The sequence below is a fragment of the Hirundo rustica genome, chromosome 9 (assembly GCF_015227805.2).
Source record: "Hirundo rustica isolate bHirRus1 chromosome 9, bHirRus1.pri.v3, whole genome shotgun sequence".
Lineage (NCBI taxonomy): Eukaryota > Metazoa > Chordata > Aves > Passeriformes > Hirundinidae > Hirundo > Hirundo rustica.
In genome coordinates this window covers 27,423,603-27,437,735 of record NC_053458.1, presented here as the reverse complement: position 1 = coordinate 27,437,735, position 14,133 = coordinate 27,423,603, and the positions used below count along the sequence as shown (strand labels likewise).

Below are 14,133 nucleotides of genomic sequence, written 5' to 3'. Positions count from 1 at the left end.
AATGCTCTCCTGAATGCAAATTCAGGAGGAATTCTGCTGTTTCACCAAGAGCTGCCATTTCCAGCTCCCCTCAGCGCTGAGCATTACTTATCACCCTTGACCCTGAAGTGGCTCATCCTCCACTTTGTTTCACTTGGCCTAAGCACAAACCTCCAAGCCCCAGCGCAGGGACAGGATCCACGGCCTCACTGGCACAGCTCTTGGGAGCAAGTAGCTCCAACTGGCTGCTGAGGCTCAATGGGAAAATCCAGCCTGGAGGAGGGAAGGTGTCGCTTCCCTCCTGCAGCTCTGGGGAACCTGCTGATTGCTCTTCTCTCTCTGCCCTGACCCTGCGCTCATGGGTGCACATGGACTCAGCCATTCACGGGAGACACCATCCCATGGCAGCTCTGTTGGAGAAATAAAAGGGGTGAGAGCAGCTCTCAGTGGGTCCTCTACATGATAGAGGGGGGAGTGACTGAATCTGGATAGACAGAGTGGATTTTGCTGCTAGGAAGGTGAGGGCAAAGCTTCTCTCAGCTGCCCTGGCAAGCTGAGTTGCCTGTGCCAGAAGAGAATGCACAGAGCAGAGCAGAAAATGGACAGGGACAGGTGCCTCACTGTGTCCCCATGCCAAAGTTCCTCAATTAGCTCCCCATCATCCTCATGATCCTGTCGTTAAGCAATAAATCCTTTACAGAGGAGTTAAAAAATGTGTTTCAGCATTTCTTGGTCTTCATGAAGCCCTACCACGCACCACCTCAGCCCATTTCCCACTCAGAGAAGATCAGCAGCCAGCTCTGGAACTGGAGAGCTCTGGCATGTTTTCCTGCAGTTTCTGTCTGGTTTCTGCCTTGTCCCTCTTTGCCCTCAGAATGTCTCACCCAGGTGTGGGAACCAAGCCCCACCTGCCCAGGATGGTGAGGGGAGGCGCGCAGGGTGCCTGGCACAGGGCTGGGTGCTTCCGGCACTGGAAGCGATGCCAGCTGAGGGATTAAGAGAGCTGAACAAGCTCCATATCCACGGCAGTTTGCTAAATGGCCCCAGCAATTAGGGAAATCCTGGCACTTTGTCTGACAAAGACCGAGAGATCAGACCCTCCCTAGTACTCCACTCAGAGTCTCACCCTGCCATGACTTTGGTTCCACAGTGGATCCACGCACTTTTCTCAGAGAGAAAGCTCCCAGGGGGAGCATTTTGCCACATCCCAAATGCCTCACCTCTCTCCAGCTGAGGAGTTCTGCCAGGCTGACATGCTGCAGCTCTGCACTGCAGTGCTCTACTCTGCTCCCTCACAGAAGGCAAAATGCATTTGAACATTCTGAGGTGCTTTTTGTGTGTCTGTACCTGGTCAGTGTGGACCACTGTCCCTCACCTTGGAGGAACTGCTGATTTCAACAGCTTTGTATTGGCTTGCTCAATAAATTTGTCTTTTCTTGCAGTTATTTTCAGTGGCATTGATGGTGGCTCAGGCATTCAGACCTCAGCTCAGCCCACACCCCTGATTTTACACGTTATCCCAGAAAAAATGTCTTTATCCCTGCCCCTGATCTGAGGGTCCTTAAGACAAACATGCTTGAGTCATGTGTCCCAACTTTCTCATTTGTGATCAGAAAAGCTGGAACCCCACTAAAACAGGGCCTGAGGGTATTTCATAGTTAGAAGATGTCAGCAGCCAAGAGGTTTAAGAAAAGCAGGAGGGGGAGAGGCTTCCAACAAAATCCTCAGGGCTGGCAGCCTTGTGCCTGTGCCGCAAATAGCTTGTCCTGTGGCTCATCTGCAAACTCTTAACATCCACATGACTTGGCTTATGCCACGATTACCTTACCTGCCAGCCAGCCCCGTCTTAAAAAGAAACAGAGACGTGCAAAGGCATTCCTGCATCAAGCCCTGCAGGAATGTGCTGGGCTCCCTGTTCCTCCTCTGCCGCTGCTTAATCGCCAGGGGAATTCGTACCCTCTGCCTTACCCGCAGCTGCCTGCTCTCAGCAGCCCCTGGAGTATTTAAATTGCAGATGGAGTTGGGCAGCTTTTACCGAAGTTGGTCTGACCTACAGAGTGGCCATTAAGCTCCCGAAATGCCCCTGGCTGTGGGCACGCAATGGAACAGGAATCCACTGATTTGTGGTCACCCTCCGGGTCACAGCCAGCGCAGCAATGACGGCTGGCACAGTGGTGCGGCCGCGGCTCAAGGAAGGAGCAGCTGCACCAGTCACTGGGGTCTGTATCCAGGACCGGCTGAATAAACGGCAATCTGTAACCCTTCCCCTTGATCAGCAGCCTCTAGGTAGCTACAGCACTGATCTGCAGCAGGCAAATCCCGCTCCTCTCCCAGAGCCCGCACAGCCCATGCAAGCGGCCCCTCTGGTGTCGTGCTGCGGCACAGCCCCCAGCAGCTGTGGTCCCCACACCTCTAGGGCAACAGAAAAGCAGCATAGGGGTTTCCTCCTATTCCTGTGGGACCCAGAGCCCGGCCTCAGCCCCCCCGACACGCTGTTCTGTCCCTCCTGTCACCAGGCAGGAGCCCTGTGCTGCCCTGCAGCCAAGCTGTGCCAGAGGCAACCCGGTCCCTCCCCTCGAGAGTTCCGTCCTCTCCCGGGGTGGGTGCCTGGGGCAAGATGCCATGGCAGCTGCGAGGGGCTCATGGCTATGAAGGGGGGAACATGAAACTCCAAGAAAGGTCCCGAGGTGCCACACACACCTCAGGATCTCCGGGCTCGAGCACCACGGGGACCCACACAGGTGGCAGTGCACAGGATCTGGGGTCACTGTACCTCCAGCAAGCACATTTTATTCTGCTCTTCTATGCAAATCCTGCCCCTGCTGCCAATTTGGGGGGGGGCCCCCTTTGTGGCGAACAGGGAGGGTGCGCTTTTGTTCCGGGTGCTGTGCCGCAGTGGGGCTGGGGAATCCAGCAATCATGGGCAGCGTGCCAGCCAAGCAGAGCGTGCTGGGGTGGCCAGAGAGCACCCGCAGGGCTGCGGGGGTGAAGAGGGGAGGAAAAGACAAAAGAGAAAAAAAAGCAGTGACAGAGGAAACAGGTTTATCATCTCTCTGCAGAGTGCTGGGGCTCAGCCACAGGGGGTTTTCTGTGCCATGATTCAAGACCGCATTGGGCTGCTGCATGCAGCCGTGAATGAGCTCTGAGAAAGTCTCGTGGCAGGGTCCAACAGCCCTGCTGGGGTGGGCACGGGGAGCAGGGACTCCCCAACTTCTGCTTTATCCCCTGCGGTGGGTTTGTGAGCTCAGCCATGACTGCAGCCAGCTGGGAGCAGCCGTGTGACGCTCTGCAAGGCCCAGAGCTGTGGGCAGAGCCCGGGGCAGCCCTGCAGGGCACCCAAATGGTGGGAGAAGGGGGACAGGCTGGGGAGGGGAGGTGGCATGCGAAAGCAGAGCCAGGAATACATGTGGGCAGAAGGGTCAGAGACTGTGCAGGAAGTGCAGGAGGGTATCTGCGGTGAAGTCAAACCCCACCTCTGCCCAATGCAGGATCCTCAGTGACCCTCAAAGAGCTCAGGTCTGGGGTGACCAACAGGAACAGAGTGGGGAGGGGGTCAGAGGTTAGGGAGGTGACCCAAGTCCTGCCCTGGGATTTGCCGTGGGCTCAGGACCAGCACAGCTGCATCACCGGGCACAGAGGAGAGGGCACAGCTCAGGGGTGCTCTGGGGCAGGATGTGGCGCTGACTCAGGCCAGTGGAGGAGGGTTGGTCCCACAGTCAGCTGTCCCTGGCCAGATGCCAAGCCAGCACCCCGCCCTCAGAACAGCCTTCATTTTCGGGTGGCAGAAAATTGACATCCTCCTTTCCAAAAGGTCACATTGAGGCAACACAGCAAAGCACGAGGGGCAGAGGGGACCTCCCGAGCCCCTCAGCCTGGCTCTGTGAGACATCTCTCCCTGGCCCTGGTGGGATTCAGAGCCCTCCAGAGCTGCAGCAGCCCCACGTTGGCCACACAGGGAAGGAGGAAAGGACTACGGTGTTCAAAGGCTGAACTTCAAGCCCTGCCACCCTGGCCATTGCTGTCCAAGCACTTTGCAGGTGTTGGGTGCTCTGGGCAGGTGCTGTAGGCACAACCCTCCACACCACTGGAACATTCACCCGTGGCAAAACAGCTTCCAGGAGCCATTTGTGGCCAGACTGCCCTGGGGTCCCAGAGGAAAAGGTGCTGGAACTGGACCTTCCTCAAAACCTACTCAAAAGAGAGGTTTGCAAGTGTGAGGAGCTGCTTCAAAACAGAGGAAGCAGCTGGTGCCCAAGTCAACACAGAACCCAAAACCCTCCTGCTCCCAGAGTGGTGCCAGTGCAGAGAGTGTCCACAGCCTGTGCCAGTTGAGACCTGGTTTATACTTGACACGGTGGCTGGAGCACTGAGCCAGCTTTTGCCATCCTGCTGCACTCTTCCTCTCCACAGTGCTGTGCCCCACCCATGGCAGGTTTGGCAGCATCTGGGAACCAGCTCTGCCTGTCTGCTCTTGCTGCTTCACTCTGGGAGGAAACCCCCTTCACCCAAACCCGGCGTGCCCGGCGGTGTAAACCCCGCAGTGGGCAGTGGGATACACGGCCCTGTTCCCTGCAGCAGGCATTGTCCCCAACAACACTCCTGGCTCTGTGGCACAGAGACACCCAGGGGTGCCCAGACCTGAGCTGAGGGGCGTCAGCAGCTAAAACTGACAGCTTTTCACCTCTGTGCTCGCACGATGAGCAGAGCAGTTCCCAGGACACCTCGCATCATCCCCTTTTCTTTTTCAGACCTGCACTCCGTCTGTACCCCGTGCCCAAATTTTCCCAGTGGCGATGGGCACACTGTGGGAGAAGGGAGAGCTCAGCTCAGCTCAGCTCTCTAAACCCACCCAAGCAGGGGCTTAGGTGCTACAGAGCTGCCAGGGGTTTGCACTGCTCCGGATCCCTCTGCTCCACGTGTGCCCGACACGGGGAAAAACCTCTCGCCTCTGCCAGGCTGAGGGGGCCAGGTGCAGGAGCTGGGAGAACCCCCAGGGGACAAAGGCTGTTCCAGAGCCTCCGGAAGCAGAGGGGGACCTCAGAAGCAGAAATAAAAATGGAAAAGGCGCTGGGTAGGAGGTGACAGGCAAACGCCCCGCGGGAATTGTCTCCATCCGTCCCACGGGTCTGATGAGCCCAGGCAGCACAGCGTGGTCCGGGAGCCCTCGCAGGCACATTCCCGGCTTAACGGGGAGGCTGCGGCTCTTCGGAGAGGCCAGGGCACCGCGAGGAGCTGGAAGTGCCCTGCGGAGGAGCCCCTTGGCGCCCGCAGCCCCGCGCAGGCACTGCCCTCTGCAGGCAGAGCGCCGGGGCCGGCTCCGGCCGCTGCCGGCGCCGCCGCCCCCGAGCCAGCGGGGACCGGCCGCCGCACAGCCGGGCAGGGAGCCCCTGCTGCCACGGGACCCTCCCAGCCCTGAGCAGCCGTCACCAAACACACGGCGAGAAGGGCGACGGCTTCTCCTCCCCTCTGCCCGAGCAGCCGGACGGGAGCTGAGCTCACACCCGGCTGCGCGGGGGGCGCAGAGAGACCCCAGCAAAGCACAACCCTGCCCACACCTCCCTCGCACGGAGCAACAGCAGCACCCCTCGCCTCTTCGAGGGCCAAAAGGAGGCTCTGTGTTTTGAACCCAGCGAGGAAATTGCTCGTAAGGCGCTCCCTGGAGCCCCACGCTGGTCCGCGGGGAACAGGACTCCTCGTCTTCCCTCTAGGCAAGCGGGATTTGCAGCTCCGTGCCCTGCTCACACTGGCACAGCCCACGGGGGATACACACACCACTCACTCCCCGTTTGTGCTGCTTCTCCCTACTCCTATGAACAGCATAAAACTGCTCCCGTTAAATCCTGCCCGTGCCGAGGAGGATGCCTGCGAACAGGCAGAGATGCACCTGCAGGGAGAGACCCCGGCTATGACCAAAGTACAGCTTCCCTGGCAGAAAATGGTCAAGATCACGTCTTTCAACTAGTTCTGTCTCCAAAAGGGAGCCCTTATCCCACACGGCTCCATCTGCGGGCTCTTCACTCTCTTTGTCCCTGGAAGGAAGGAAAGCATCCACAAAGGTCCCAGGAACGCAGAGACACAGGACACTCCACGCGGCAGAGGGGATTTTTCAGAAGCATTTATTTCACTGCTGACAGTGGGGCTGCAGGAGGCAGCTGCTCCCCGAGCTGCCCCGTGCTGCAGACACTTCACCCCCCTCAATCACAAAGATCCACGGACGGTCGGTGTCTGAACGGCGAGACCCTCCAGCACCTACATTACACAGACCTACATCACTGGGACATTCACCTGCTAGGGACAACGCTTAAAAGGACTTCAAATAATGGTCAGAATTATAATAAAGCAACCTACAAAGTAACACTTAGAGGCATCATGCAGAAACTGGATTACTCTGGACTATATGGCAACTCAGATTTGCTGGGTTCATCGGTGGACAAGTGCTGACTGCATTCTGCCAGTCCAACAAGGTGCCAAGTTGGGGTGCATTCCCAGACAGGACAACAGCTGTGTTTCCCACCTAGTGGCAGGAAACACTTCCAGGTCACAGTTTATACATCCAGAAATACACAAGGTTATGTGCTCGTAAAAGGTGCTAGGAAGTCACTTCCTTCTGTGACACCACCTGCTTCCTCTACCAAGTGGCAGAACTTGAGTGCAGCAGAGTGCTTGAGCTGTGGGGTTTCTTTTTTCTCTCTCTCTTTTTTTTTTTTTTTCTTTTAAATAAAACCAAAATCTGACTGTTAAAATGTTATTCTTTGCACAGATGGACAAAAAAAAATAATAAAAAAAAAAATCACATGACACTGGTGATATAGAGATTGGCCCATAAGAAAGAAGCTCTATACTATTGTCCCATAATGAGTTTTCCCTCACCTACAGTTTCAACTTCCCAAGTGAGGTAGGGAGAAGGTGACCACAGGTAAAAGAGGTGGTGTTTCTAAAGGATTCCACTGTTCTAAAGTTATCCTAATCCTTCATGTAAAGTTAAAGTGTTGTTTAAAGAAACGCTGCCTTTTCTTCACAACAACATTCAGAGTTTTGGTTTTTTGGTTGTTTTGGGTGAGGGAAAGAGGGAGAAAGAAAACAAGGATCCCAGAGATGAAATGCTGGCAGTTTTGACACAGTTTGGAAGGAAAGCACAGTTACAAAAAGGAAGGAAATAATGTAGTGAATCTGCAGCTAGAAGGGAATAATAGAGTGCTGACATAGTTTGCAATGTGCCCGTTCCAACAGCAATGAATTACACACCCTGTTCACGTGGAAACATACTGTCACACACAGCTGTCAGGAGAAGGAGAGTGGACGCTTAGAAACCTGGAGTTTAATTTTGCAGGAACCAGTTAATACAGAAGCCCTCCACTGCCCCTCCTAGTACTGGACAGAATGTATCTTAAGGCATAGTATAACATCCATTTCTTCCTAAAGCAATTTAAAGTGTAACAAGCCAGGATGTCAGACACAGAACACTCAACAGGTATTCCGACAGAGGTGAAAGCTGGTTTATGTACAGTGAAATATTCGCCTTCCAACAGGGGGGTCTTGAAAAAGAAAAAAAGAAAAATAACTGCAGACCCAGATTCTAAAAAAGCAAACATTACCAACACAAGGAATGTTCATTAGAGTCCAGTTCCCACTAGAGCTACTCAACAGGAGGATGTACAATATGATTATGCTAAACAGCACTGATTGACTGTTACCAGAGTGCCCCCGGAGGGGGAAGAACCTTGGGAGGCCAAACTCTGCAGTATCCTAGTGCAAACTGCCTCAGAGGAAAAGCCTGCAGTCAACAAGCCTTTACACCTATCGTTAGGCTCCACTAAGAGATGCAGTGGCCAGGTGTCACCTAACAACTCCAGGACACTCCTGCGAAGGTGATGGTCCTGTGTGGATTCTAATGCACATCCCCTATGAGCAGTGTCCTGCACACATCCACCTGCCAGGCTACTGGCTTTCCCTCTTCCATGGCTGGGCCAGCTCACAGCCACCAGAACCTCACATACACAATCAGCATGATGAAGAACACAGCTACGGCCGCCAGCTTGGCGTACGTGGAGCGCATGTTCAGGTACTTGGCGTCCTGGCGGTACTTCTTGGACAAACTGGACAAGTTGTTGGCCTTGGAATCAAGAGCTGTCAAAGGCAAAGGGGAGAGGAGTTAGGATTAACAGAACATTCCCCAAATGTTACATTAGGTGTACGAGTTTCTCTGGAGCAGCTGGAAGCGCAGCGGCTTTGTGGCCTGTGGCTCCCTGCAGTGCTCCTGGGCTTGTCCTGCTGGGGGTGAGAGCCACCCGACCTGGGCAGGGGCTGGTCTCTCCCCACAGAAGCACCAGCACCTGCCAGCTGCTCCACAACGCAGCTGACCCACCTGAAACACCCACTGGGTTCACTGCTTTTGTCAGGAGGGTCGAGCCTTTCCCGCCAGGACGCCCTGCTCACCCAGCTTCCCGAGGAGACAGAGCTGCGTGCCAAACACTGGCCATTCCCAGTACCTGACAGGGCCTCTCCTCGCTGTAAGACCTCCTCGATGTTGGCCACCATAATCCTCTGCACATCTTGCAGCTCTGTGTTGATGGAGCCCAGGTTCCTCCTTGCCCGGCTGTCAATGTAGAGCTTCTTGGTTTTCTGGATGTAGGTATCTGGAAGGAGACAGGGCTATCAGGGTGAGTCTCACCCGGCACTGAGCAGCCTGGCTGCAGAAGGAGTGGGAGCATTGCTGAGACAGCCAGAAGGCTACATGCAAATATTCACTGGAGTGAGGCCAAGAGAATAAAAGCAGGAAATCTGAATCTAAGGACATGTACCACTTCCCTACCACTTCTCTGTTCTCCTGCTCAGAGCACCCGTGTCTCTAGTGCCAAGAAGTACTTGAGGTGTCAGTTCCATAGGACAAGCTGCAGAGAATCCCGTGGCTGCTGTTCCCTCCCAGCAAGAAGTTTCCTGACTAGCCACAGGGAGAGGGACCTCACCAAATTCAATGAAGGAATAGGGCCTGGAGACTGTTGGAACCTTCTTGCCATGCTGCTCATCAAACTCTGAGTGCAAGTCTTCCAGGTATGCAAAGGCCAGTTTCTTGGGGAATCCAGCTTCACACAGGACCAGGTAACACACTCCTTTCTCGATGATGTAGCTAAAAGAATGGCAAACATAGCATTAATCAGTTTTGAACCTATCCTGTCAAGCACCACGCTGCATACCTTTATTCCTATGAGGCAATGAGAACTGGGTACAAGAACTTTTGGTTTTCTACCTCTGGATCAAGTCTAAACCTTTCTGCAAAGCAATGGCTCATCTTTTCTTTAGTCAAAATGTGTTTTCTTGTAGCCTCAGACCCTACGCTCATGCCAACAATCTTGACTTCAGTTGAACAAAAGCTGGCCTGTGAATACCATTTGCTTAACAAAATACCAGTAACAAACGAGTCGTAATTTTGGAGTACAAAAGAGAGAACACCCTGCAGTCAGGAGGAGGGGAGCACAAGAAAGTTTGCCAGCAGACTCGAGGGGAAGGTGACCAACACATCTCTAACTGGCAGCACAGCCCTGAGGCCCACAAATGGGAAGCTGAGGCACTGAGATGAGGAGACACACACAGGAATTCAGTCTAAGCCTGCTGGGAAGCCACCCAGTGACTGCCAGCTGTCCCTCTCCATTCTGGAGGGCTGGGTATCCCCTTCCTCCAGCACCACCACCCTGCGGGAGGGGTGCTGCTATGCACATGCATCACCACAGGGCCAGCTGGGGAGGGGGATTGGTGCTGGATGGATTCTGGTGACCTTACAGGCTTACCATGGGTAGGTGTGACCGTGCCACCCGTTCTCTGGCTGCAAGGTGAGGAGCTGCAAAGCTCACAGTGACACACCTGCTGCTGTGTAAAGCTGTGTGCCCTGCCCCCCAGCTGAGGGCACACGGCTCCTCTTCTCACCCCACCACCAACCTTGAGATTATTTAGGCTTCACTACGTCCCTCTGCTGCTTCACACTCCCAACTGAATTTTCCTCCTCACTTAGCCGATATAAAAATAAAGGCTACAATACTCCCACCAAAACCAAGGGGGTGGAGACAGTAAACAGCCCTGTAAACACTTTTGAATGCTTATCTATATTCTTCAGGGTAGAGTGTGAATGCTGCTTTTAGGTTACCTTCCTTTGACTTTCTGCATAATGCCATTAAGCATTAGTCTGGTTAGCATAAAGATTAGCAGTGTATTAAAGAAATGATCCAGTCCTGAGGGCACTGTAGTAAAATAAGCAGCTTAAAATTTTGTTAATAGACACATCAGGCTTACAAAACAACTTCCCCCACTCCCCACTGTTTTTCCAGATATCCCAGCAGGGCCATGTCCTTTAAAGCAGCCATCCTCACCTTGTTCCTGGGCTCAGGAGTATCCATTTCTTCTGCCTCTATATGGCCTGTGTGTGAACCCTGGCAGCCTTCAATCAACAACTGATTTACCCCAACCAGAAGCAAGAAACTCCAGCTGCCATAATCCATTCCACAGCACGTCCCACGTGCCTGCGGCCCTTGGTCCTTTTATGTTCCTCAGCTTGAACTGCACCAGCGCCCAGACCAATCTCACACTATATCATCAAGCTTCTGTTCTTCCCTCACCCCTGGAGACCTGCCTGACACATTGAGGCTGCTAGCTTGACTGAGCCACTGCCATGATGAGCAAGACTTGAGCAAATCTTTTGAAATGAGGAGAAGCAGTGTCAGAAGAATTCTGACAGCACTGCTGGACCAGCACTCTCCAGGTGAGAGCACTCTGAGGAACATGTCCCATCAGCACAGGTCTGTTTATCTCTGCCTGGGCCAGCTGGTCCTGCCTGGAGCTCTTCAGCTGCACTTCCCACTTGCTTCTCCCTGGTATTCAGTGTGTTGCATTTAAAGTTGGTCTGTCAGCATCACAGAGAGCGAGATTGCCTCACTCTGCCCCAGATTCAGACAATTTTGTCAACTTCAGACCAGAGTTCCTGTACAGCTGGGCTTCTCAGTTTTATACTTTGTGTGCACCTCCAAGCATCAGCACAGCACCTGCCTGCATATCCTCACACAAGGGGCACATGTGGCCATTTGCCACTGGTAACTTTGCACAGAGTGCAGCCAGTAGGTTTCTTGTAACCGTGTTGGACACTTTAAGAAAGAAAAGCTTTATCCTGGTAACAGTTGCAAAGGCCAAGGGTTGCTTTTAAACGACAGGTAAGAGTCACTTCAGCCACTCATCAGCCAAAGGTCACCCGCTCACTGACAGCACAGCAGATGCTGTTGGCGTTCCTGCACCTGCACAGCCCCCAGCGCTGCTGCTGGGTGGGTGACACAGCTTTTTGCAGCTGAAACTTGGGCACAGCATTTGCCAGAAATCACCTAAGTGCTCACAATTTAATTTAATTTCAAGTTTCAGTAAAGCTCAGCTCTTTGAACTGCTTTGAACTGATGAAGCTAAAGATGTTCAACACCACCTCAGCAAGTTCAGCAATACCCTTGGCCATGCTGCTAACTCCCCCCACAAAACGCTCTGTCCTGCTTTGTGCTGCCCTCAGCAGTCAGAGCTCTGATGTGGCAGAAAAAGATTGGTGTGCTGCGTTAACGAGCAGCATGGTCATCGGTCAGCGTTATTTTAGACCAAATCTCAAATTCCCCCGTCACCCCCACTGCCTGCAGAGGAAAGGTCCTGCTGTAATGTCCCACCTCCAAGGAGGCAGAAGCAAGGGCTCTGCAGCAGCAGCTGTCAGTGGCCAGCAAAACCTATCCAGGGACTAACTCAGCCCAGAAGGTGGAACATTCCTGTCCCTGCCTGTCTGCCAGCCAGGTAACCTGGCTACTCCTTTGTGACAGCTGACAAAACAGGCCTGCCCAAGTCTTCCCTCCCCATCAGAACTCGTGTCATTACAGCCACCACTAAGAGGATTTGATTTCCCGGGCAAATGTTGCCACCTTTCCAGACATTGCTCTGCTTGCATCATGGAAGTAACTCAAGAAGGGATTTACTGGGATCTACACAGGCTCTTTCCCAAGACTTCACTGCCAGGCAGAGCTACACCCATGCTGTGCCAAGGAGACACTCAGAAACGAGGGAGTTTTTAAATTCTGTCAAGATTTATCTTGTAGAAAATACGAGAAGAGCAGCACTTAACTCGGCAACAACATCCAAATCCAAGAGGAGGTAAGAATGGCCAGGCCAATCAGGGCCATCCTTTAACAACTGCAACTCCCTATCAAAGGCAACCAGGAGCCCAGAGAAAAGATTTTTTAAAAAGTCTTGTTGCAGTTAGCCTGCATAACACAACCACAAGGAAAGCATCCCTCAAAACCACCTGGCTTTTACCAAAGATTGCCCACCCAAAAAACTCCTGTCGCCATCTCTTCGTGTCACTGAACTTCTGAAGAAAGGGATGGGGTGGGAGATTTGCTAGAGGGCTCCTGTTGTTGGAGCAGAGGCCTAAAGCCAACCTTGCCCTGCATTCAAAGGCCACCTCCCCTCACCCAGCCATAAACACACGCCCAGTGACCCAGGGTCACCTGGAGAGTGACAGGGATCCTGCTGCGGGCGGCACGGCAGCAGCAGGGCCAAGTGTGGGAATCCTGGCACATTCCTGCCACGGCTGCACAACTCTGCTTGGAGACCTCACCTGGCACCTGAGCTTTAGGACTTCTAGCAGGTATTCCTGTCATGGCACAGCTCTGATTCCTGGCAGGATCTTGACTAAGTTCTCAAGCATTATTGTGCCAGGGAATGACATGCCACAGAAAGAAGCATTTCCTTCCCCACGCACAAGCTTTCCTGCCTTTCAGGGACTGCCAATTCCCCCTCTGTTCACCTGCCCCTCCACCCCCCTGCTATTAAGAAACAAAAATGTTTGACCTGTGTAAGATTTCCTTATTTCATATCCATGCTCCCCTGCAGGAGTACTACTGGAATATGCCAAAAGTGCTTTTGAGTCAAGAGTTCCAAGCAGTTTAGGAAATTAATTAAACACGTTCAACAAATCTAGCAACAATAAGTCTGAATTTACTGGATGAGAGAAGGAAGTCTGTCAGATATTAAGACAACGATAACAGAAACATTCAGAGATGCTCGGTGTGCTTGTAACGCATGAAAAGCTGAGCTCTCACAGGGCACAGAGAGGACAATCCTGTGCATGAGGAGCTCACAGTGGCACTGCCAGACTGGCTTTACAGGGACAGATCCCTTTAAAGACAAGATACAGGAGGCCCAGAAGATGCAGTGAAGGCACAGTAGAGAGTGCAAGCAAACAAAAAACCCAAAAGGGAACAGAACCCGTATTGTCAGCAGCAAAGGCAGAACTATGAACCTGGATGAAAACCAAGTGCCAGACACCTGTGCCAAGCAGTGACAACTCACACACTCTCCCATTCCGGCAGGGCTGCCAGGCCACCTCTTCCAGGCAGCCCCATTTCTAACAAACCCTCAGCACGACCCAGAAGAGCCCTCGCCCATTTCCACGGCAGAGGAACCGGTGTCCCCTGCGTCCCTCCCGGTACTCACTGGAAAGCCATGGCTCCTGCCTCCAGGGTGCATCTCGTCGGGGACTGCTCGTTCAGCTTGCGGAAGAGCTGCTTCGCCTGGCTCTGGTACTGCTGCAGGTCGCGGCCTGACTGAGGAGGCAGGGAGGGAGGAGAACGGGCTGCTGGAGCGGTACCGGAGACACACCGGGGGGGCTCCGGGACCGGCCCGACAGCACCGACTGGCTCTTCCCCTCCCACCCGCCATCACCGGGAGGCAAACGCTTGTGCCAGAGCCGCCCTGCCGTGAGAACGGACGGAGCGGGTCCCGGTGGGTCTCCCCCCGCCCGCTCCTCACCGACACACCGGCCCCTCCCCGCCCGCGCCCCGCCGGCCCCACCTGCTCGTCCTCTTGCATCGAGGCGGCGAGGGGGAGCCCGTCCGCCACGCGGGCGATCATCGTGAGCAGCACCATGGTCGCGCCCGCCGCCCGGCCTGCCACGGAGCCGCCCGGAAACTGCCACCGCCGCTTCCGGTGCGCGGTCGCCGCACCGGCGGCACTTCCGCCCGGCCGTGGGAACCGCGGCGGCAGCGAGTGCGCCTGCGCCAACACGAGGCCGCGCCCCCACAGCCACGCCGCGCCCCCTTCGAGCGGACGCGGCCCCTCCGCACGGCCCCGCCCCCGCCGCTCTGC

The 14,133-nt window shown here is 54.3% G+C and overlaps 1 protein-coding gene across 1 annotated transcript; it reads right to left on the bottom strand.

Moving 5' to 3' along the window:
- Positions 1-6,078: 6,078 nt before the first annotated feature.
- Positions 6,079-13,970, bottom strand: SEC22B (SEC22 homolog B, vesicle trafficking protein). The gene is made up of 5 exons (XM_040073465.1): positions 13,840-13,970; positions 13,483-13,592; positions 8,946-9,106; positions 8,469-8,615; positions 6,079-8,106 (listed from the first exon to the last, which is right to left on the bottom strand). Exons 1-5 carry the CDS (start codon positions 13,912-13,914, stop codon positions 7,952-7,954), a joined length of 648 nt encoding a protein of 215 aa, XP_039929399.1. The 5' UTR covers positions 13,915-13,970; the 3' UTR covers positions 6,079-7,951.
- Positions 13,971-14,133: the final 163 nt, after the last annotated feature.

Excerpts from the sequence above, each read along its gene's own strand:
- SEC22B (XM_040073465.1), bottom strand. The coding sequence starts at position 13,914 with ATGGTGCTGCTCACGATGATCGCCCGCGTGGCGGACGGGCTCCCCCTC. Across the intron at positions 9,107-13,482 it reads GCAGGAGCCATGGCTTTCCA|CTACATCATCGAGAAAGGAG; the intron begins GTGAGTACCGGG and ends CCATTCTTTTAG. Across the intron at positions 8,107-8,468 it reads GCGAGGAGAGGCCCTGTCAG|CTCTTGATTCCAAGGCCAAC; the intron begins GTACTGGGAATG and ends TGCCTTTGACAG.